Genomic DNA, 23,944 nt, shown 5'->3' with positions numbered 1-23,944 from the left:
TTTTACGGAAAAATATGCGTACAGTGATTGCAATTAAATGGACAATTGGAGGTAAAGTGTATCTTCATATTCATATAATTATTTTATTTATAACATATACATGTAGATAGATAGATAGATAGATAGATAGATAGATAGATAGATAGATAGATAGATAGATAGATAGATTGATAGATTGATAGATAGATAGCCAAAATAATTTCATATTCATATTCATAGTCGGTGACATGCGGATCCCCTATTAAGGAAATTACTTACGGTCGTTATCACCTCATCTCGAACATTTTCGATAATGTATTAAATGGTACTTTTTTAAATATAATCTTTCTTAATATCTGTCCATTCTGTAAAAGTACAGATAATACATTCGGTAATATATATTTCCTTTAGAACTGTAATATTTTCTAGCATACTGAACAAAACATTACAAAATTGTAGCTCTCATATACATGGCTAATCCAATTAAATAACTTCGGTAGCTCTGAGCAAGTCGCTTCCCATTAGGCACCCCATACGGTATTCTTTGAAAGGGGACACAATCTTTAAATAAAATTGGTTATACGCCGTTATGTATGGAGAAGAAAATTGTTCTCAATTAGTACTTTACATTCAAAGTAAATACCATGTTAGTTTTTAAATATTCAATAAACACGCTCAGAAGTTTGTTCAATAGGTCTCTTTTAATAATCATTGTATATAACTATCACTTTTTTAATCATTTTTCTGGAAAGTACAATTTGCACAAACTGTTTTATAACCCCGATAATCCTGTATGTTTTGTCAAACAGAGATTAATAGCTATAATATAAGTCAAATAATTAGAAATAATTAATGCCTAATTTGTTTTTCCTTTTGATTTGATACACATGCAAAAAAATGCAAGACATACAAACTTTAATCCAATTAAGGTAATTAAAATGACCGTGTCATTTATTGTACCTTGGCTTTCTTCATGGATTTCGTTAGTTAATTCTTTTAACATTCCCAAGTATCGTGTTTTGAACCGTTGAAAACGAGTTAACAAATCTTCTCGTTTGTTGAAGTTGTTCATTTCTTCATAGACTCTAATTAAGCGAAAAAATTCGTTCCTGCCTGCTTCATATGTTCTGTCTAAATCTTCTCTTCTCTTCAACCCGAAATAAGCTTCCAATAGCTTTTCATACGCAAGAGCGATATTTGTATTTGTTGGATAATTAATGATCAAGGTTTCATTTAGACGGAAACCTTTTTGTATCTCCTGTGCAGCCTTTTCATATTCTGACAATGCAAGGAGACTTTCTGCATACAGACACACTAGGTTTAAAATGGAATTATCATTTGGAGCACCTTTGCATCTACAAGAAATTGCTCTTTTCAAAGCCACGGCGGCTTCTCGAAAGTTTCCCATTTTTATGTGAGCTTTACCAAGTGTCTCCAAAAGTAATGATCTTGTGTCTGTGAACAGACCTGGAATATCTTCCAGCCGTTTGAAACCATTTTCTACTAATTCAATTGCCTCCTCATTCTGATTGAGTTCAAGTAAAATTCTTGCAACATTACTTTCGGATATCATAATAGCCTTGATGGGTGCATTGGTCTGCTCTTTTATGGCAAGTCCCTTTCTGTAGTATTCAGCAGCTTTGGCGAAATCTTCCTTTCTTTCGTATAGCACACCCATATTGTTCATTATAGACCCAATAATTGGATGATATTCTGTTTCAATGACATGAAGTCTACGCTTAAGAACCTCTAGTTGCAATGGCTCTCCTTTTTCAGTATGACCTAAATAGGCACGAAAAATTAAATATCATGTGCAAAATATATCACAAATATAAGATATCAAAATTTAAAAGTGCATAACTTGTCTTACCAGAAAAATTGTAAAAGATTGCAAGAGATTGCATAGTCTGCAGAATCAGGGTTTCGTAGTGCATCCCAAGCTCTTGTTCCACCTCAAAAGCCTCTTTCAATATTCTTAAAATTACAAAATTATTTTTTTGTTGCGTAAACTTTACATTTGAACATCCAATTATACCCAAACTTTGATATCTTAATTAGAAAAACTTTGTTCAGTAGAAGTTATCAAAAATAGAATTGATCTTGAAATGTATTATCTTTTACATCTGCGTTCTGATTATTTTTTATTATAAAAACTGTATTTAAAAGAAATTAATTGATTACTACTTAAGTTTTATTCTAGGATACAAGTTTAATCCTCACTTTATAGCGTTTACAAATTGTCCCTGTGCTCCCTGATTCCATCCGTAACTTTGACAGAGAAAAGCAAGAAAATAGTCTCTCTTATTTGGGAATCGTTTTCTTATGTCCATAGCTTCTTGAAATTTCTTTTCTGCTTCTACACAATCGCCCTTTACAAACAAGTAAAACAGTATATAGAAGTTTTTATATTTGATATGAAGTTGTGTGAAAAGAGAAACAAAATACGCTTTACTTCCATACAACCATACATGTAAGATTGTATTACTTTAATGTTCGTCAAAATTTTGCCATATCCAGTTAAAACTTTGGCCTCGTCCAATTCCTCTTTGAATTCAATTGCCTTTTTCAGACAATTCTCGTAGAATTGAATTCCTAGATCTGAAAAAATCACCATCATCGGTATGATAACTGGTGTCATTGGCTATAGTATTTAATCAAACATTTTTGTTATGTTGGTTTTCGTATGTTTTGTTGCTTTGTAATTTTAATCACAATCTAAAGGTTGCTTACGCGTTTATTCTTTCACATAATTGACTGGAAAAGCTATCCATTATTATTGATAATGAACAAAACTCAATTTAATGTACAGGGGCCGGTTAAGCCATAAACTTTTCGGATGGCTACAGGTAAGCTTGAGAAAGACGGTACATGTACATTTGTCAAAAACAACTTATGTCAATAAACCTTAAATGTAACAGATTACAATACAAGAGGGAAACATTAAAATGTTGGTGAATAACACCATATCATATTTTTTTACTCCATCATTTAAAATTACAAACAATCGCCTCGATCACATCAAAATGTAGATTGAAATACATTAGAATGTAAATTGGGATACGCTTTCCAGATCGATATTAAATTCACATTTAAAAGTTTAAAAAAAAAATTCTTGGCACCCCCCTCCCTGAATTAATTTCTAATTAGTCAAAATTAGTACTTTGCGTTTGCAACCCTAAAGAAAACACATGCATCCTTGCTTTTTGTATTTTATATATTTGTAAGTGGCTACATAGCATTTCAACCTTCTATATTCAAAACATTTTAGGTAAGTGTTGGTATCTGTAGTATTTATTTAACATTTTTAAAGTTTCAATAAAAATATAATCTCTTTCCAACGGTAAAATATATGGTTGGTAAAATGGTAAATCAGTATATGGTCTTGGGAGTACACATGGTCTTGGGAGTACACATAGTCACACATACTTGAAACTGTTCAATACGTCAACAAAAAACATTTCAAGTCTAATTTAATTGTTGGTTTATAAAAAAAAAACCTATTTACAACAGTGTCAACAGGTTAACCTGACACCGTTCTTCTTAAAAGAAATGCAGTATTTCTTTAAAAATCAAATCAAGGCCAACATATGTCCATTCTGTGGGATGAAAAACTAATCTCGGACCTATGGACATTTTTTGGAATATATATATTTACAGTTGATTTAAAAATGTTTAAATGTTGAACACAAGACGAACAAAAACGGATTAGAATAAGTCACTCATAATTTTCAGGGATTCTAGAATTAACATTTACCATACGTTGCCATGGTAGTAAAGATTATGGAACCTCCTGCTACTGTCGTTGCTGCTAAATCAATGAACACGTGATATGTGTCCTCGGTGCAGTATATGACGTCAGTGAAAAGCTTCTGGAAGTTTTGATATTCCAAATTAAGTGTACATATGGCGTCAGCATATTCTTGAGTGGTAGTTTTCTTTTCAATTTGTTTCAGTATGGCTGAAAATGTTTTGCAAAAGCGAGCGCGAACTTCTGCAGAGAAAAAGATTAATAACCTTATAATTAATTATTGAAAGATTGATTTCTTAATGACTGATGAACATGTCATTTGAGGAAAACATTTCAGTAAAACAGTCTTACTTTTTATTGAAGTAATTAATTATACTACTAATTCAGACATTTAGTAAGTTTCTTATTTTACTTTTCATTCAATTGAATTTGAGTTGAATCTAATAAAATAAGGTTACACAGGCTATACTTTTTCATTGTAATATCATGTATTATTTTCAACTATAAGAAAAACCTTTGATATTCTTGATTTTAAAATATTCCTTCAAGCAATCTCTTATTATTCCATGGATATCAAGTCTGTCATCCGAGATTTGCGAGATCAAGTGACGATCAAAAAACGTTTGCACTATATCCTTAGCTTCGTCTTCTGCTGAATCTAAATCACACACAAAGGAATTTAAAAAACAAAAGTATTTCAAATAAAATCCACACAATTTTTTTCGCCCTTTCCCATTCACTATTTATACCTAATACTGATATAGCTTCCTCTAAATTAAACGAGCCCGGGATGTAATTCAAATCAGTCAGCTTTTCTTCCAAAGCCTTTGGAAGTCTGTCTAAAAAACCTTTGTATATCGGCTCTACAATTAAAATGACTTACGTAAGCATTGTAAGCATTTCCCGAATAACCATTTTGTATGCATTTACCGAATACACTGTAGTGAAGTAAATGTGATTTTTGAAAATAATTTTCTCACTGTTTCGAATACTTAAGAATATTGATGATTCTTACCTATTTGCTCTTCTTTTGGATAGCATTCTGAGCTTAAAACTTTCAGTCTGTAATGACTAAGAAGATAGATAACTTCATCTACGTCCAATGGTCCAATTTCTCCACCTGCCAAAAGCAATGCCAACGGAATACCTTCGCAGAGATTTATAATTGCAGAAATCTTTTTCGTGTCTGTCAGTGTTGGACATACGCTCTTCAAAAGATCAAATGAATCCTCAAAACACAGTTCTTGTAAGAAAAAGTCGCCGATTTGATCATTTTGGACTGGTATTTTCACAGTGGTTGTCACCACTGTGCTTGTATTGTTCAAGTTTGAAAGTGAACGTAGAATTTCAACAAACAAATCGCAATCGGCGTCTTTAACAACATCCTCTGCATTGTCAAATGCAATAACTAAGTGATATCTTCTTCCTGAAATATTTGTACAAATCAACTGAAGTAAGGATTTTGGATCGTCCAATACAATTGCTTCTTGCAAGAAAACACGAACTAATGTTTGCAGAATTTCATTGGCGATTGTAACATTCCTTAGGTCAATCCAGTAAAACGGCCGTTGAAAATGTTTACAAAACTCCCTTGCAAGTGCTGATTTTCCAATCCCTTTGAATCCTCGAATTACAACCACTTTATGCTCCTGAAATGTGTCCGTCAGGGCCTGAATTTCAGATAATCGGCCGATAAAGGAAGCCATTATAATGAAAACCGTATTACACTACTTGATAAGGATTGCGTAATTTGAATTTGTTTGTCAAGTGCTCTATGTACACAAGTAGAGTTACGATATGCACATCTTAAACCTCACTTACATTGCATTAGATCAATAACCATGACGTGTTTCCTAAAATAAAACACTTACAATGAAATTTTCATGCTGATTATTTTTCTGAGAAAACATTTCTTAAAATAAAACAATTAAGGCTTCATTAATTTGAAAAACTTCAAAAGTAGCTTACTGATTCAATTTTTCCCTAATTTCTCCGTAAAATGTCTGCCCTGGTTAAAACTCTGACAATCTCAATGCCGCCTAGCGGGATGCCGTGTTATAAGAGCTTACACATAATAACGAGAGATAACTCTTTTTTTATAAACCTGGCCTTGTAAAAATGTATAAAAAATATTGAAATCTTCAAATGACGAACAGTTTTCTTAAACATTGTTTCTAGAAAATGCCTCAAAGATACATAAAAAATATTCTTTATTAAAATAAAACCAAAATATTCACCCTTAAAGTTATTGATTGAAAAAAATCAAATTAATGTAGGTGTACTATTAGCAGATGATGATAAGGTCACGAATGCACCATTTCTGTAGAAATTATTTATAATTTGATAAAACACTAAAATGAAAATAACATAATTTTATACTTTGAAATGCCTTACAAATGAACGAGATTCAAGGCCGGGGAACTTTTTATAAAGCAAGCCTCCGGGTCATAAAGCAGCCTTAGACTTAACGAGGCCGGGTCTAATTTTTTCTGCCCTAGATTTTTGAATGAAATTTTTTACATGAATTTCTACTGATATATTTATTATTTTAAGATAAAAAAAAATAAGACATTTACCACACCGTTTGTTTAAGGGGTCATATAAAAGTTAGTTGATTTTTAACATAGGACCCTATGGGATTTTGCTTGAAATTTATCAATTTTGCACATTTTTTACATTTTTTTAAAACTTCTGCCCTAGGGATTTCTTTCTCTGTTCTACATATTAAAGTTATTGCTAAAAGGCATCAAATGCTCAAATAAAAAAACCTTTTACCTCCTGGTTTGTTCCAGGGGTCTTATCAAAGTTGTTTTTTGTATGCCCAATTTCCCAGTTTGACAGATAATGGCTATTTTTCTTTGACAAAGACGGAAATGGTGATCTTTATAGCATTATTAAAACTATAAAATACATGGTAACTGTCTTGAAATATATGAATTAAGCTATATTTAGGCGGGTTAAGAAAACGTGACAGAAGGCTAGGCTTGTTGAACACTCTTCACGTTTTCGACCCGAGCCCAAATATACCTTATACTTCGAGACATTTATGTTTATTCCACAATATAATATCAATTTTACGCATCAAACGAGCTATTTTCAACAAATTTTGCTGAATATCTGCAGTTGAAACTATCACGCCATGGCGTCAACAAAGCAAAATGATGACGTCACAATACAAATGAAACGTTGCGCGAAAGCGTGCGTACTCGTTCTGTACTCGGCCTCGTTAAGTCAGAACTTGTACACTATATTTTGGTATTGTGATTTAAACATCCTAAAAGTTAAATATTATTAAAATGTGTCGCTAGATTAAAGCAATATGAGCTGCATTTTTTAGAATTTTATTTTGCTGCAAAAACATGCTAGTATGATAAGTTTGCATGTAACTTAAACATTTATGATAAATAAGATTTGAAAACATCATTAATGTTAGTGAAAGGACAGATTTCTCTTCTAAGGAATATATAGCAGATCAATTTTTGTTCAGGACAATAATTCAATTTTGCTTCAATTAAGGTTTCTTGACGGCTTTTTGCACAAAAATATGGCTTATAGAAAGTTAAAAAACATGACATTTTTGTCATTTTAGTAGAAAATAACATTTTTGTCATAAACACAAATTCAACATGAAAATTGCAGCTTATATTGATTTAAGTTAATTTAAGTTACACGTTGTACTAAAAAATGGTACTTAAGTATGCGCTCGATGTTTCCCAGTCGAAAAACCATCGGAAAACACCCACATTTTGCTACAAAACATCAATTTACCAAATTCAGGCAATCTTAATGACGTAATTTCTACATTATGACGTCACTTTAGTGATAAACTTTTACACCCTTATTTTTAATACGATTTAAACTATCTTCTTATTTTCAAAGCTTGTAATAGAACTTTAATTTGGGGGGCAAAAAAATTATAATACCGCACATAGTCCTTTGGACTTAAACCAAAAATGCTTTGTGATCCTAAGTTTAATATTTACTAAGTGATTTGATTCCTAATAGTGGAAGTTACATAAAGTTTATATGTCTAAAAATTTAAATTTTGGAGAGGGGACGACTTTTATTCTGTAGTGTTTAATTTTGTGTAAATTATTCCTTAGGGAATATTTTACAATTATAGGTCTAATATTGATTTTAAAATGATTGTGATGCTGATGTCTGAAGTATTCAAATCGTAAAGTTCCAAAAGGGCCGTTTTTACCTTACATCTAATGATTTCCCCTGACATCCCAAGCTCCATCTATGTATGATATGCCTTGGTAAAGAGCAGGTTATTGTTGTCTGTCAGGTTCCTTTGCCATTTTTTCGTATTGGCAAAAATATAGTGGTACTCGCCAATTAAACACCTTCCATAGTCTAAAAGAAAAACTGCGTTGAAAATGAACGGATTTTTTAGTATTTTTTCCTCGTAAGAAACTGCAAACCTGTCAGTTAATTTCAAGCCTAAAAGTTGTTGGTCGGATTTTTGTTATAACACTATTTACCTTTACATGTCCATAAACTATATTAAAAGTAAATAATCTGTAAATTGACTCATTGCAAAATGTGGTTGGAGTCAAGAAAAGCTGTCTGATGAAATAATGAAATATGTTTCACCAAGTTGAATTTTGTTCATATAAAAATGTTATTTACTACTAAAATGACAAAAAAATTCGTGTTTTTTTTTTTAATTTCTGTTAGCCTTATTTTTTGGGAAATACCTTTAAGTAGCTTTAATTGAAGCAAAATTGAATAATTGTCGTCCTGTACAAAAATTGACCTGCTTAATATTTCGTAGAAGAGAAATCTTTCTTCTGACAAAAAATTAATGCTATTATCTTTTTTATCATAAAAGTTAAAGTTACATGCAGACTTTTTGCAGCAAAATTAAATCATATGAAATACAGCTCATATTGCTTTAAAGTTTTGGTATTTGTATACATTGTATATCTATTTTTATTTAAAAGTGATCGAGACTAATACACAACAAAAACAGAGTATAATAAATTACAATAGACATGTTTCTGTTCGACGATTTTTGAATTGATCTGTTTTATATGAATGCATTTTCCGGTGATTATAAATAAAACAAAAGTAAATAAATAATATCAACTTGTTTTATTTTATCTCAAGTCTTAAATAAAGTCAAACAAAAGGAAAAATAACAACTGGTGCCAGTTTGAATGTCTATGATTTATTTCGCTGACACAATTAAATCAAAGTACTGAAGAACTGACGGGAGTTGATTTTGTCGATGTTTATTTATTTTAAAATCAATGATATGTTATTTTGCATGACAAGTACATGTATTTTCTAATTTGAATTACGCACATATTTATAATATAAATTTTTGGACTTTTTCGACAAGAATCTCGAGAAACCCCCATATGAATAATGTTAAATAATGTTAAAGATAAAATTAATTCAATCAAAGTATGTATCAGTGATAGAAATATTTCTCGAAAATTGTACGGATCCAAGCAATATTGAACTCTAGTCTCATTCAACCAAACGCTCGGCTGACACCGTAAATCTCCGACAAGGATTTACGGAGACAGCCGAGCGTCGAGTTGAACGAGACTATATTGAACTCTGGCGTAGGAATTCATACGACTACAAAAACTATTTAAATTGCTCGTACCATTTAAAATCTGACTATTTTCAAGGTATTTATAAATAAGTTTCCTTGAAAAACAATGCTTTAGCATACATTACATCGAATTCATCAATTATTTTCAAGAACTAAGTCTTGTCAGCAGCAATGATTTGTGCTGAGGTCCAAACACTGTTTCACTTTCGGTTTGTCTGAGTAACTGCATAGGAGAGTTGATTAAAATCAACTCCCAAAAATGAAATAGTTTTTGCCTCTCTAGATATCAAAATATGAACAAAACAAATATTTTTTTCTGAATTATCAGGTAAAGGCAAATTCTATTAAATTGACCAATACGGTTGAAAATTACTATAGTTGATTTGATAATTGTTTAGCAGATCCATGGACTTTTTTTTTATACTAAAAACGTTTGCTAAGATGCCCCATACCGCAAACTGACAAGTTTCTTTTTTTAACTATGTGGGTACTTGATTTCAACAAAACCTTTATCACATCATTTGCATTCAGATATAACATCAGGGGATGCAGCAAGAAAGAAATCTTTCAAAACAAAGATTCCAGTCTCCGAGCACTTAAATAAGGAATGGCAACGTCATGTGATCTACATAATATCACACGTGCAACAGATTTTTTTTTGCCATACTCAACTGACTTTAAAGTAAAATTATATTGACCCATAATACTGAACACAATAATTGTCTGATTTACCCCTCTGTTGTGATAAGCTTTGGAAAAAAAAATTAAAGCAGTCAATCTTCCCTTTCTTTGGTACTGCCAAATAAGATAAATGGATTGTACTTTGGTAAATTCATTAACTTTTTAAAAATAACAATCATCTACATTTACATTTTCTTGACTAAGCATTGACACTTAATCAATAAAATTGTGTGTGGTGTGTCCTCAATACACATAGACATGTCATTGTCATCATCAGTCTTATATCGTATACAATGCTGATGTTTTGCTTTTCTTTAAGACTTGACTAATATTCTTCTCCAATGACTCCAATGACTCTATATTCAAATCTGAAGACTTAAGTGGTAATTAACCAGAATCTTCAGATGGTCATGGTTTATCTGGTACATTCATGACAGTCCTGTAATTTATATGGAATTATAATAACGCATTATAAGTAAGTTTCTAAATAAATCACATTGTAATTGCAAAATCTTATTCTTTGTTAAATAATAATAAACAATTCAGTTTCCTTATTCATTCTGTAAGATTTTTTTGGTTTTCGTATGAATAGAAGGATTGGCATCAAATTAAAACTATAAGTACAATACATGCAATCAGCCAGAAAGGGACAGTCGAACTGACAACGGTTTATATAAAAGGGGGATTCATTTAATCCAATAAGAGAACATTTAAAAATATAGTATCATACCTGATATCTAAGTAATGAACTGGCAGTTGTCTGCATACTTTCCGTGGTTTATCCTAAAATGATGCTGCAGTATCAGTAACTCCATTTGAACTTCGATCTTCCATGGAAGTGACTTGATCTATACTGCCAAACAGTAGGTCAACAACATGCTTACATGATTCATCCTTTCAGTTAAGATTAATAATGTGTTTATGAAGAATAATAGTAAATTAGTACGACCAGCTTTGCTTCAATAAGATATACAGGTAAGTGAAAAACTAGAAAATAAACTTACGCAACGCATGTACATTCAGCTGAAAATATGTGTCATGATCTCTAAATCAGAATCAATGGGATATAGGGTTCACTGGATTGTTTGTTTCAGGTACACATTTGCTGCCTTTTACATTGTACAAATCTTCATCTGAAATGAAAGTGGTAAATTATTTTCTGTTCAAATATTCTAGATTCCTTTTTGATGACATTGTTATTGACAAACCATATTTGTTGCATGACTGTGTCTCATCACGTTTGATAAATCAATAGAGGTATGTTTTGGTAAGACTTTTCCAGTCACTGTTTACTGAGTACAAAACTGTTGATCAACAACATTGTGTTTCTGTTGTAACATTCATATACTGCTGAGTAAACCATTCATAATAAAGTTGCAGATCTGACGTTCTAATGATAAAAATTTGGGTTGAGGAAATTCGGCATCTCAATCCGAATTTTCCAGTACAAGTAGGGATCATATCTTCGATTCTTTTATAACAATTTTGACAAGAAAATTTAGAAAGAACACGTGGGTCATATTTGAGTGTCAATATAAAATGCTATGCTTTACGAAGTTTATAAGTACCTAAAATTGCCATCGTGACATCATTAATGTGGCCAGTTAACATTGCAGCGTGTAGCCTTTGTCCGATTTTCTTGTATGTAGGCGTTCTTCGGACCATCCGCAGTAGTTCTGGAGAAAATATGTCACATCAAAGGTATCGTTATCTAGGATGGTAGCCAGATTACGACTCCAGACGATTCCAAGGCAGTAACATGGATGTTGATAATTGTTTTCCCCGAACCGTCCGTCTCTTGATTAAAGCCTTTTTCTCGCTATCGTTCTGATAAATTCCGGGCGAATTAAGAGCATCCGCGCTCTCACATAATTCAACTAAATCTTGCTTTCTTTTGTTTGAAAAAGGAATGCCTTCAGATTTCAGAATATGCTTTAGATCCGCGCACTGCAAATCTTGATAGTTGGCGTCCATCACGACGATATTTTGTCCCGGACGACCCTACAAAACGCGCCTCCAATGTAAAGAGTGCATTAATGAAAATGGAAAGTATTGTTATAAAATGTCTGCACATAATAAAGTAAAATTTAAAAAATTTAAACTCTTTGTTTTCTGGAATTCAATCGCAGGTTGAACTGTCGTTATCATCTTTGGTTAGTCCATTCTGTTCGAACTTTCTGCAGTCCTTCTTTGTTACCCAAGCCTTCAAATAAATCCTTTAGTCGCTCATATTCACGACATCCTTGCTCGTGCGATATGTGTGCATCTGAAAATTTACCTATGGCTAACTGTGAATTTTTAAGAATCCGGTAACAACTAAGAATAGTAAGTGTTGTAGGTTTGTGTCTAATTGCTGCATCTTTTTGTCGCAGTGCAGATGTAATCAAATCTATGGCCTCTTCGTGTTTTCCGAGGCAAATTAAACAATCGGCTAATCGACATTGCAAACTAAGGACACCGTAATCACGTGACTGGCTGTCTCCATGACGACGAACAGCTTCCCGAAAATGTCTGACAGCTTCTTTATACATTTTTTTCGCCATAAAGGCTCTTCCAAAACACTCGTTTATAAGAGACCGAATATCTTGATATATATTTTGGAATTCCCCCGCCCGTTTCATGCTTCTGTCCAAGACTTCGAGTGCTTCGTCCGGTCTTCCAGTTTCAGTCAATAGGTTTGCAACATTTACCTCAGATAACGCTATGCTTTTCCATGCAGCGTTTGTTTGTGTTTTAATATCGAGCCCACGTCTAAAATAGTATTCTGCCTGGGAATGGTGCCCCTTCTTCTGATACATTTCACCAACATTATTCAACATAGCACCAAGAATAGGGTGCATGTCCGTCCCGATAGCTTGTCGTCTGCGTCGTAAGGCCTCCAATTGATATTTTTCGCCTATGTCCATGTGATCTAAAAAGAATCAACCAATCGTTTTAATATGGCCTATTGATTACCATTTGTAGAGAAAAATCAGAGATTGAATATTTTTCCTCATTCATATGTAGAAATGAAAATACAGCTTACCGAGATCTAGATGAAATAGCGCAAGGGATTGAAGTGTGCTTAGGATAAGTTTTTCTAAATGCATCCCCAATTCTATCTCAATTGTTAAGGCTTTTTCAAGAAATCTGAAAATATAATAACGAATGGCGGAAGAAATTTCATAATGAAGTTAAATTTTAATATCAGCACAGTATGCTCTTGGGAAATAGAATAATATATACTAGAAAATATATATATATATATACTCGATGTTATTGTTTTCAACAAGTGGCATCATTTTTATACAGGGGGCGTTTGTGAAAAGTTCGTGTACAGCAATGTATAGAAACTGGGTTCTGTAAAACAAAAGTTGTCGTTTAGCAGAGGCTTAGTGAGTGTTTATTTGTCTAAGAAATTCTTACATTTTAATTACAATTGGGTTGACATATTCTAATTTTAAAATTTATTTTAATTTATTTATTGATCAAATAGAAATGAACCAACTCAATGAAATGAGCTTGTATGTAACCATATTTTACAATTCAAATACCGGTATATAATCACTCAACAGTAGAAACTAGTTCTGTTTTTCGACATCGTATTTTGTTGCTTTGGTTTTGACCTCTAAAACCGCTTAACCTTACACGATAGCTTCTTGTGATTTCCCCTGGCATCCCAAATTCCAACCCAGACTTTGATAAAGGAAAGCCAACGAACAGTCCTTCACTGCCGGGCCATTCTGTCTGATTCTTAAGGCGTTCCTATAGTGACGTTCTCCGAGGATATAGTCCCCCTAACAGAATAAAAGAACATAAATATGTATTCAATTACGAATAAGCGTTATTTAGATTCATATACTAACGTTAATAATGTTTTTAATGATTCTAGTAGATCTGTATAAGTGAAATTGTCCTGTATATGAATTGCTGTATATGTTCTCTTTCCAATAAACTATATTGTAAATGTATTGTCATACATACACCTGTTAATGTTAATATACCGGTATCTGTTTGTCACCAAATGCTTTTTCATGTTCAGCGCCTGTCATTAATTTCTAATGTATTTATATTCAGATTTTTAAGTTATTATAAACAATATTGATTTCTGTCCAAGTAAAAGAAAAGAGTTCTTATGGCATAGTTTAAATCAAATTAGTTGTGCAATAGCTTATTCTTCAAATCTTACTTTTATGTTGGTAATTACACTTCCTAAACCACTAAGGACTTTGGATGAGTCGTAATCATTCTTGTGTTGTTGGGTAAGGCGTAGACATTCTTTGTAGAACATCATTCCCATCTCTTAAACAATATAAAATACTGTGAGTTTGGCAGCAGATTTTCAATCAACCTACTTAATAGAGCTTTGAGACTGACGGTCATTTACCGTAGGAGTCCGGAGAGTTAAATAAGAAAGTTGGAGATGTCGTATTAAACTGGAAGGAGGCGATGTTGACAAAAACTTGATATGTATCACTGGTACAGTGGAAAACATCGGTCAGAAGTTTATTGAAGTTTTGTTGTTCCAGGTTAAGTTGACAAAGCGCCCACTGGTAGTCAGATGTAAACGATTTATTCTCGAGCTCTTGAAGGATTTTCGAAAAGATTCTGCAAAATCTGCCACGTACTACTGCAATTACAATGTATGTACATGTATTTGAAGTACAGTTATAAAGACGTACATAAATGTTAAAGAAGTCCATTTGTTTTGGCTCACGCACATCAAATCGTGGTCCAATTTGAATTTTAAATGATTTATATACAGACTAATTCATTAACTCACAAGGTAAGTCCTTAATCAACATGTATTCAGATATACAGTCTCGAAGAATTCCATGGATATTGAATCTTTTGTGAAAATCGTATTTTTGGATAACATGGCGATTTACTGCCCTTCTCAAATACTCGTGATTTGAGTTCTCTGGACCTAGAGTGAACAAAGTTGTATCCTTAATAATGCTTAGGGAAAGTTTGTGGTCAATAAATTAACGCAAAAGAAAAAATTAAAGCAAAGAAAAATTAAATACTTTTTTGCTATGAAGTTTAATATTCTTCTTTATCTTTCTACAAAGCAGAGCTCTTCTTTATAAGGAAATTGATAGAGTCTGAAATAGACTCAATCATTCAGCCCTCGTAAATGATAAAATCTTTTAGAATGAAAGTCAAACCATGGCTTCATTGTTCCCGTATAGGTTACTACATTCTTAACACATACAAAATATGATATTTACCCATCATTTCCAATGCCTCTTTTTCATCAAATGTTCCTGGAATGTAATTAATGATAGACAACTTCTCTTGTAGTGGTTTAGACATGCGGTGAAGGAATGCAAGATAGACTGGAGCTGTAAACAGAATCAGTTGAATGACAAACGTTTTAAGGATGATGCACGGTCAACAAGGTACCTATCAGATCGACCTAAACATTTTAAGGTGTTATGGGACACTTCCATGTCGTGACGTATTGTTTATCGAAATAAACAATAAAATTAAGTGCAGTTATATAAGTAGTTTCTTTCCCAATATTGTCATCTAACAGCGTAGCGCAGTGAGTTAGAGGGTTTACTACGAATCTGTAACTAAGTCATGGAGTTCGAATCCCACTGTGGGTTTTACAATTTTTTTTTTGGTTAGATATTGTAAATTTGAAAATTCTAAACCGGTGAAAGTATTTAAATTATAATGCACTTTAATCCACATTAATATGACAGATGTCCCATACCACCTTAAACCTGATATTCTTGCCACAAACTATTACAAAAGATATAAGCTTCGAATAGTTTCTCTCATTCAAACAAACACACTCACACACACACACACACACACACACACACACACACACACACACACATATATATATATATATATATATATATATATATATATATATATATATATATATATATATATATATCTCGAGAAAATTGTAGCCCTCTTTATAAATTTTAAGTTAAAATACCAAAATGAAGATAACAAATGCCTATATTTTTTTTACCCAGTCTCTCTGTGCTTGGATAAAACTCCTGACTTAAAAGTTTCAGTCGACATTGACTCAGCAGATATGTAATCTCTTCCACAGTTAAGTCTCCTGCGTCAATTTCGGCTGCAGTCATTTGAAGAACAAGTGGTAAGCCTTCACATAGATCGACAATTTTGTAGAATTTTTGGTTCTTTTCTAAAAACGGACAAAGTTTGCAGAGTAAGTCTTGTGAGTCTTTTAACGACAATGGACCCAGTGTCATTTCAAAGATATTGGGATGTTGGGCAAGTGGGAGTTTTGTTGTCGATGTGGCCAGTATTCGGATGTTCTTTAGACTAGCAAGCGAGTAAATTACATTTTCCATGTATACAGATAGTTCGCTCTCCATAACGTCTTCCATGTTGTCAAAGACAATGAGATGTTTCGTTTGAGAGTTTTTGAGTGTGGTTAAAATTCTCTTAACCACACCGTCAAAAACTTCATGAATGTCCTCATTGCCTAATAAGCTTAGACTTTCTTTTAAAATTGATAATGCGAGGGGTTCCAAAATTTTGATTCCCTCACCTACGTTTTTTAGATCCACCCATTCCACTTCAAAATCCTGGATCCTGTGGCAAATTTGACGAACTATTGAAGACTTCCCTATTGCTCTAAGTCCGTACACTATGACAACTGTTGATGTGTTTGATCGAGAAATCAGACTGTTAGTGATGTCTTGAATTTCTTTTACACGTCCAACGAAATCATCCATTATGCAATTTGCATTTGAACAGATTGTGAAATGAAAATGCCATGTTCTCTGGATTCAAATAATTCTACAATGTGATAAAAATAACTTATATCATTCGTATGTTATTTATCATTTTTATCAATTTTGCATAAGTTAAATTAAAAAAGTAAATAAACTAGATTTTTCACATAATGCACATAGTTTTCATATCAGATTGCATTGCGCCATGTCTTTTGTAAACTTTCGTATTCAAACATCCATGACAGTGCAGCTCAGCGTGTCAAATACTTCCGCAATTGTCAAATACTGCCATTATACTCGGCTTAGTCAAGAATCAACAAAAACAACATGTTAAAAATATCTACGATATCTCAGTATCAATAGAAAATCAATAAAACAGACATTTTATATTTTCTTTGTGTGTTATGAAATAGAATGTTTGCATTTATTGTATTGTTATCATTCAAAGCAGCTATTAATTACCAGATGATCGTTTATCATAAAAGGTGATAGTAAGAGGAGTAAAATATCTTGTTAGAGGGAAGATGCAACTGATAATCTGAATGATTAAGAAAAATAATTAATACAGTACCTCCGTTATGAACAACCTTTGATCCACACTAACTTTTCATTACGAACTCTATATGAAAGCCATTGATGAATACTCAATTTTATCTATACAATAATACAAAACTCTGCATATTCTCTGTCAAACCCAACCGGATGTTGGGTTTTTTAACGATCTCCGATCCTCAGCAATGTTCGATAACTCTAATTTATCCGCATTGTTTTATTCGTACCATAAATCTGACTATTAAATAGACAAATTTAATAAGTCTTAAAGTGTTAATATTACACAAAGTCATTCAACGAATTGCTTGACTTAGTGGCTCCATGGACACCTACTACCAAGAAGATAAGGTAGCGATGCACCTGTACAACCGGGTTTTTTTCCTTCAAAATTTCTCAACTTATACATATATACGTTATGTATTCCATTATATTCATCGTGGCCTAAATTGCAATAACTTTGCAAAATGCATGGATACCATTAAAAAATACTTTTCTATTTTATTTCGTTTATAGAGTTTGAAATTTAAATAACATTTTTTGAATGAAAAAAATACTTTGAGGCTAAGGATCGGAGAATCTTAAATATAAAACTTAGCAAAGTTTGCAAGAAATAAGATATTAATTTCAAAAAAAATATCTAAGCACTTATACTTAGATACACAATTCGATGATCAGTTGTTTGACTTGCCATACGGGGTAATCTCGCTTGTAATACATAACGCTAATAAGATTTAAAGATAGTTATCTTTGAATTATCCACTTCTTTGGTCCAGAATAAATTGTCTTCAAATATGAACGAATTAATCAGTATTTTTCCCTAAAGAACTGCAAATCAATATTAATGAATTTTTCTCCTGTCAGTTTTTTTTCAGGTCTTTTTTATGTCAGGATTTACCTTTACATGTCAAATCTTATAAATAACCTTATTTACATTGTAGTTTTACATTTTTTCAGACTCTCTTCCTAAAAGGAAAACATTCCTTATTGTTGACGATGGCTTGTCTTAAACGGCAAGATCAGTAGACGTGCAGCTTTTGGTAGCAAATTCTGATTCAAAAATGGGGTTGGAGTCCAAAAAGGCTGCCGGGGGGGGGGGTGTGAAATAATGAAATATGTTTCCCCGTGTATGATTAAAGAACGCCATCTGGGATAGAACATAGCAACGGGCAACATAAAATGGCAACATATACTATTACTGAAACAAGAGAGGAGGTTCAATGGCCTTAACTGAATTTAAAACAATTTCTAAAGGATCCAAAGAACTGCAATTTATCGTGGTGTGATCATCTTGAGATATTTATGTTGATGAAAATTCACCATATCTTAATTTAAAAAACCGCTTTAAAGTTTTCAAATTTTACAATATTGGACTATATTAAAATTCACTATGACTTTTTATGAATGTAAAATTATAAATTTTCCAGCAGTCTTCTAGGCCAGAGTCGGACCATTGAACCTTTTGCTCAAACATTAAGTCTGTCAAATAAAAAAAAAAGAATACAGCTAGTTTTATTAATTATCTTCTCAACACTTTGTGATCACTATAATGGTTAAGGGGAAATAATGATTGAAGAATTTTTTTGGCTCAAAACAAGATTCACAAAATAACTAACTGTTTAACCTGGTAATCTAAAAAGCATTTGATTCTGGACAATATTTGTAAAGGACATTCTACGTTATGTGTACATGTATGACACATATTCCAAGCCAATATGTATATTGGCTTGGTCTTCATAATAAAATGAGAAGAGAAGATGAGAAATTCCATAAAACAATCTCAACGCAAGTGACATAAAAAGAAATAAAGATAATATATAAAGTTTAATTCACATGAACCATGTGTTTTCTGGCAATTAATCGAGGATAGCAATGTCGTTATTATGTATGGTCAATCCATTCTATCCGAACTTTCTCCATGCCTTCTTCTTTATAAAAACATTCTTTTAGTCGCTCATATTCACGACAGCCTTGCTCGTGCGATATGTGTGCATCTGAATATTTACCTATGGCTGACTGTGCATTTCGAAGAATCCTATAACAACGAAGAATATTCAGCGTAGACGGTTTGTGTCGAATTGCTGCATCTTTTTGTCGAAGTGCAGAATTAATCAAATCTATGGCCTCTTCGTGTTTTTTAAGACCAATTAAACATTCGGCTAATAGACACTGCGAATTAAGGACACCGTAATCACGTGACTGGCTGCAACCATGACGACGAACAGCTTTCCGAAAATGCCCAACAGCTTCTTTGTGCATTCTTTTCTCCATAAAAGCTTTTCCAAAGCACTCGCTTATAAGAGACCGAATATCCTCATAAATATTTTGGAATTTCCCCGCCCGTTTCATGCTGCTGTCCAAGACTTCCAGCGCTTCGTCGGGTCTTCCAGATTCAGTCAATATGTTTGCAACGTTCACCTCAGATAACGCTATGCTTTTCCATGCTGCGTTTGTTTGTGTTTTGATTTCAAGCCCACGTCTAAAATATTGTTCTGCCTGGGAAATGTGCCCCTTCTTTTGATACATTTCACCAACATTATTCAACATAGCACCAAGAATAGGGTGCATATCCGTCCCAATAGCTTGTCGTCTGCGTCGTAAAGCCTCCAGTTGATATTTTTCGCCTATGTCCATGTGATCTAAAAGAATCAACCAAGCGTTTTAATATGGCCTCTTAATTATCATTAGTAAAACAAAATCATAGGTTAAATATTCTTTTTTATTCATTTGTGGATCGAAAATACAGGTTACCTAGATCTAGATGAAATAAGGCAAGGGATTGAAGTGTGTTTAGGATGAGATTTTCTAAAGACATCCCCAGTTCTATTTCAATTGTTAGGGCTTTTTCAAGAAATCTGAAAATATAATAACGAATGACGGAAGAAATTTCATAATGAAGTTAAATTTTAAGATCAGCACAGTATGCTCTTGGAAAATATAATAATGACAGAAGAAACTTCATTTCGTCACATTGATATAAATTCAATGAATTGTTCATTACGTGATATTGAATTTCAAGATCAGCACAGTATGCTCATAAGAAATACAAAAATACATAATCATGCCATGAAATAATTTAGCAAGACTATATTCACATCTTACAAATCCGGCATTTAATTAAATTTTGTTAAAAAGAAAATTAAAACAAAAGTTGTTGTTCAACAGATGCTAGTTTTTATTTTATTTTATTTTATTTTATTTATTTTTTGCATTTTAATCACAACTGGGTGGGCATATTCTAATTTGAAAATTTATTTTTTATTTATTTATTAATCAAGCAGACGTGAACCAACTACTAGTATATAAATTGAGCAAGCATGTAACCATAATATACTGGCATTGCTTTATCTCTCAACAGTAGAAATGTGTTCTGTTTTTCGCCATCGTATTTTGTTGCTTTGGTTTTGACATATAAAGCCGCTTAACCTTACACGATAGCTTCTTGTGATTTCCCCTGGCATCCCAAGTTCCAACCCAGACTTTGATAAAGGAAAGCCAATGAACAGTCCCTCACTGTTTGGCCACCCTGTCTGATTCTTAACGCGTTCCTATAGTGGTGTTCTCCGAGGATATAGTCCCCCTAATAGAACAAAAGAGCAAACATGTTTTATAATAAAAAAGCATTACTAAGATTTATAGTTATATAAATGTTTTCTTATTGATTCTGGAAGATGTTTATGAGTAAAAGTGTCCTGTATATGAATTGCTGTATATGTTCTATCCCCCCAAAACTGTATTGTAAATTTGTTGCCTCATATCCAGCACCTGTCTTAAATTACCAACTTGATGCATAGTTTAAATCAAGTTTTTGCAATAAATTAGCTTATTCTTAATTGTTTTTTCAATTAAGGTTTTTATTAGTAAAACAAGCAAATAAATCCAATCGAATTTATCTTACTTTTATGTTCGTAATAACACTTCCTAAACCACTAAGGACTTTGGATGAGTCGTATTTATTCTTGTGTTGTTGGGTAAGGCGTAGACATTCTTTGAAGAACATCATTCCCATCTCTTAAACAATATAAAACACAGTGAAATTGCGGCAGATTTTCAATCCATTTACTAAATAGAGGCTTGAGACTGAGGATTACCTACCGTATGAGTCAGGAGAGTTAAATAAGAAAGCTGGAGTGGTCAAATTAAACTGGAAGAAAGCAATGTTGACAAAAATGTGGTATGTATCACTGGTACAGTGAAGAACATCGGTCAGAAGTTTATTGAAGTTCTGTTGTTCCATATTTAGTTGACAAAGCGCCCTCTGGTAGTCGGGTGTAAACGATTTATTCTCGAGCTCTTGAAGGATTTCCGAAAAGATTCTGCAAAATCTGCCACGCACTACTGCAATTGAAAAAAATACAATGTATGTATTTGATGTACAGTTATAAAGACGTTGAAAAATGTTGTTGTAGAAGTCCATTTGTTTTTGGGTCACGCACATCACATCGTGGTCCAATTTTAATTTTAAATGTATTAAAAACAGACTGATTTAATAACTCACAAGGTAAGTCCTTAATCAACATGTATTCAGATATACAGTCTCGTAGAATTCCATGGATATTAAATCTTTGGTGAACACCATAGTTTTGGATAACATGGCGATTCATTGCGCTTCTCAAATGTTCAGTATTTGTGCTCTCTGGACCTAGAGTGAACAAAATCAATTGACTGACGATTTCAGTGAACAATAAGAGCTTGTTTAGTTCTATTTCAACATTATATAATGTGTTGTCATTGATAAAGCTTTGAGGTCATTTAATGAGCACGACTCTAATTAATATGAGCTGTACACAACCAAGACTTTCTTAGATCAATAGTGAACACATTAATTTTAAATTGTATCCTTGATAATGTTTAAGGAAACTTTATTGTCACCAAAATAACCATCAGATCTTCCTTAGATGTTTTGATATGATTTTAAAGTTATGGATTTTATACAGCATAAAAAATCAATTAATTTTTTGCTTTTAAATCTAAAATTGTGCTCTGTCTATTACAGAGCTCTTCTTTATATGGAAATTGATAGAGTCTGATATAGACTCAATCATCAAGCCCTCTTAAATAAAATGAAATTCAAAACCATGGCTTCATTGTTCCCATATAGGTTACTACATTCTTAACACTGATATTTACCCATAATTCCCAATACCTCTTTTTCGTCAAATGTCCCTGGAATATAATTAATCATAGACAACTTCTCCTGTAGTGGTTTAGACATGCGGTGAAGGAATGCAAGATAGACTGGAGCTGTAAACAGAATTAGCTGTGTGACAAACGTTTTAAGGAGGATGCACGGTCAACAAAGTGCCCATCAGATCGAGCTAAACATTTTGAGACATGATATTCTTGCCTTAAACTATTGAAAAGATTCGTCTCGAGAAAATTAATACAGTTTTAAAAAGACCACTAACTCCCAGCCCTCTTTACAAATTTTTTAGTAAATATGCAAAAATGACGTTAAAAATGCATTTTTTTTACCCAGTCTCTCTGTACTTGGATAAAACTCCTGACTCAAAAGTTTCAGTCGACATTGGCTCAGCAGATATATAATCTCTTCCACAGTTAAGTCCCCTGCGTCAATTTCGGCTGCGGTCATCTGAAGAACAAGTGGTAAGCCTTCACATAAGTCGACAATTTTGTAGAATTTTTGGTCCTTTTCTAAAGACGGACAAAGTTTGCAGAGTAAGTCTTGTGAGTCTTTTAACGACAATGGACCCAATGTCATTTCAAAGATATCGGGATGTTGAGCAAGTGGGAGTTTTGTTGTCGATGTGGCCAGTATTCGAGTGTTCTTTAGACTAGCAAGCGAGTAAATCACCTTTTCCATGTCTACAGATAGTTCGCTCTCCACAACGTCTTCCATGTTGTCAAAGACAATGAGATGTTTCTTTTGAGAGTTTTTGAGTGTGGTTAAAATTCTATTAACCAGACCGTCGAAAACTTCATGAATGTCCTCATGGCGTAATAAGCTTAGGCTTTCTTTTAAAATTGATAATGCGAGGGGTTCCAAAATTCTGATTCCCTCGCCTACGTTTTTTAGATCCACCCATTCCACTTCAAAATCCTGGATCCTGTGGCAAATTTGACGAACTAAGGAAGACTTTCCTACTGCTCTAAGTCCGTACACTATGACAACTGTTGATGTGCTTGATTGAGAAATCACTCTCTTAGTGATGTCTTGGATTTCTTTTACACGTCCAACGAAATCAGCCATTATGCAATTTGTCATTCATAAGATGAAAAATTCATGTTCTTTAGATTCATGCAATACTGCAACGTGAACAAATCGTAAATTATACGTATGGTTTGTATCATTTTTATCATTTTTTAGTTTTAAAATTGACTTAAAAATGTAAATAATTATCACTTCACAAAATAAAATTGTTCTTACACTTAAGTCTTCAGATGGGAAATCGTTGCTCCATGTCTTTTTAAAGCCTTCACGGGTATAAACTTGAAAGCGCACTTTTTGTGTTTCAAATTCTTCCGTAATTTTTAAAGAATTAGTAGAACGCACCCGGCGCAGTCGGGAAATAATGATTTGGTCAAAATTTATTTTTCCGTTTTTAATGTCTACAGTGCTTTAGTTAGGCATTTCTACTGTCAACCAAAATATGTCGTCGAGTTAATTGTAAAGAAAACACCAAGACTACAATTATTTTGTTTCTTAAACAAAGCTCATGTCAAAGCTTGGGGTGTTATAGGAGC

At 32.8% G+C, this 23,944-nt stretch overlaps 3 protein-coding genes across 9 annotated transcripts; all 3 read right to left on the bottom strand.

Annotated features, from left to right (window-relative positions):
- Positions 1–657: 657 nt before the first annotated feature.
- LOC105348342 (uncharacterized) lies at positions 658–5,808 on the bottom strand. Of its 2 annotated transcripts, XM_011457715.4 has the most exons (9): positions 5,696–5,807; positions 4,743–5,580; positions 4,477–4,590; positions 4,242–4,385; positions 3,734–3,970; positions 2,465–2,577; positions 2,200–2,348; positions 1,850–1,953; positions 658–1,761 (listed from the first exon to the last, which is right to left on the bottom strand). In XM_011457715.4, the coding sequence occupies exons 2-9, from the start codon at positions 5,431–5,433 to the stop codon at positions 836–838; spliced, it is 2,478 nt and encodes an 825-aa protein (XP_011456017.3). In that variant the 5' UTR covers positions 5,434–5,580; positions 5,696–5,807; the 3' UTR covers positions 658–835. The 2 variants fall into 2 exon arrangements, with proteins under 2 accessions (XP_011456017.3, XP_065926663.1); XM_066070591.1 differs by lacking the exon at positions 4,477–4,590 and having other exon boundaries at positions 5,696–5,808.
- A 3,079-nt stretch (positions 5,809–8,887) lies between these two features.
- Positions 8,888–17,428, bottom strand: LOC105348319 (tetratricopeptide repeat protein 28). 6 transcript variants are annotated; one of them, XM_066070587.1, is made up of 13 exons: positions 17,262–17,427; positions 16,504–16,754; positions 15,955–16,134; positions 15,191–15,304; positions 14,743–14,886; positions 14,347–14,589; positions 14,149–14,261; positions 13,608–13,756; positions 13,006–13,109; positions 11,549–12,891; positions 10,985–11,113; positions 10,711–10,833; positions 8,888–10,419 (listed from the first exon to the last, which is right to left on the bottom strand). In XM_066070587.1, exons 2-10 carry the CDS (start codon positions 16,688–16,690, stop codon positions 12,125–12,127), a joined length of 2,001 nt encoding a protein of 666 aa, XP_065926659.1. In that variant the 5' UTR covers positions 16,691–16,754; positions 17,262–17,427; the 3' UTR covers positions 8,888–10,419; positions 10,711–10,833; positions 10,985–11,113; positions 11,549–12,124. The 6 variants fall into 6 exon arrangements, with proteins under 6 accessions (XP_065926659.1, XP_065926657.1, XP_065926660.1 ...); XM_066070585.1 differs by having other exon boundaries at positions 15,955–16,754; XM_066070588.1 differs by lacking the exon at positions 15,955–16,134.
- Positions 17,429–18,648: 1,220 nt separating this feature from the next.
- Positions 18,649–23,944, bottom strand: LOC136269495 (uncharacterized). Its single transcript, XM_020075296.3, has 9 exons — positions 23,628–23,944; positions 22,715–23,506; positions 22,370–22,483; positions 21,738–21,881; positions 21,335–21,577; positions 21,138–21,250; positions 20,671–20,819; positions 19,991–20,094; positions 18,649–19,878 (listed from the first exon to the last, which is right to left on the bottom strand). The coding sequence occupies exons 2-9, from the start codon at positions 23,463–23,465 to the stop codon at positions 19,121–19,123; spliced, it is 2,376 nt and encodes a 791-aa protein (XP_019930855.3). The 5' UTR covers positions 23,466–23,506; positions 23,628–23,944; the 3' UTR covers positions 18,649–19,120.

Source organism: Magallana gigas, chromosome 9 (genome assembly GCF_963853765.1).
Source record: "Magallana gigas chromosome 9, xbMagGiga1.1, whole genome shotgun sequence".
In the NCBI taxonomy this organism is placed as follows: Eukaryota; Metazoa; Mollusca; class Bivalvia; order Ostreida; family Ostreidae; genus Magallana; species Magallana gigas.
This window is presented reverse-complemented; position numbering and strand designations above follow the sequence as displayed.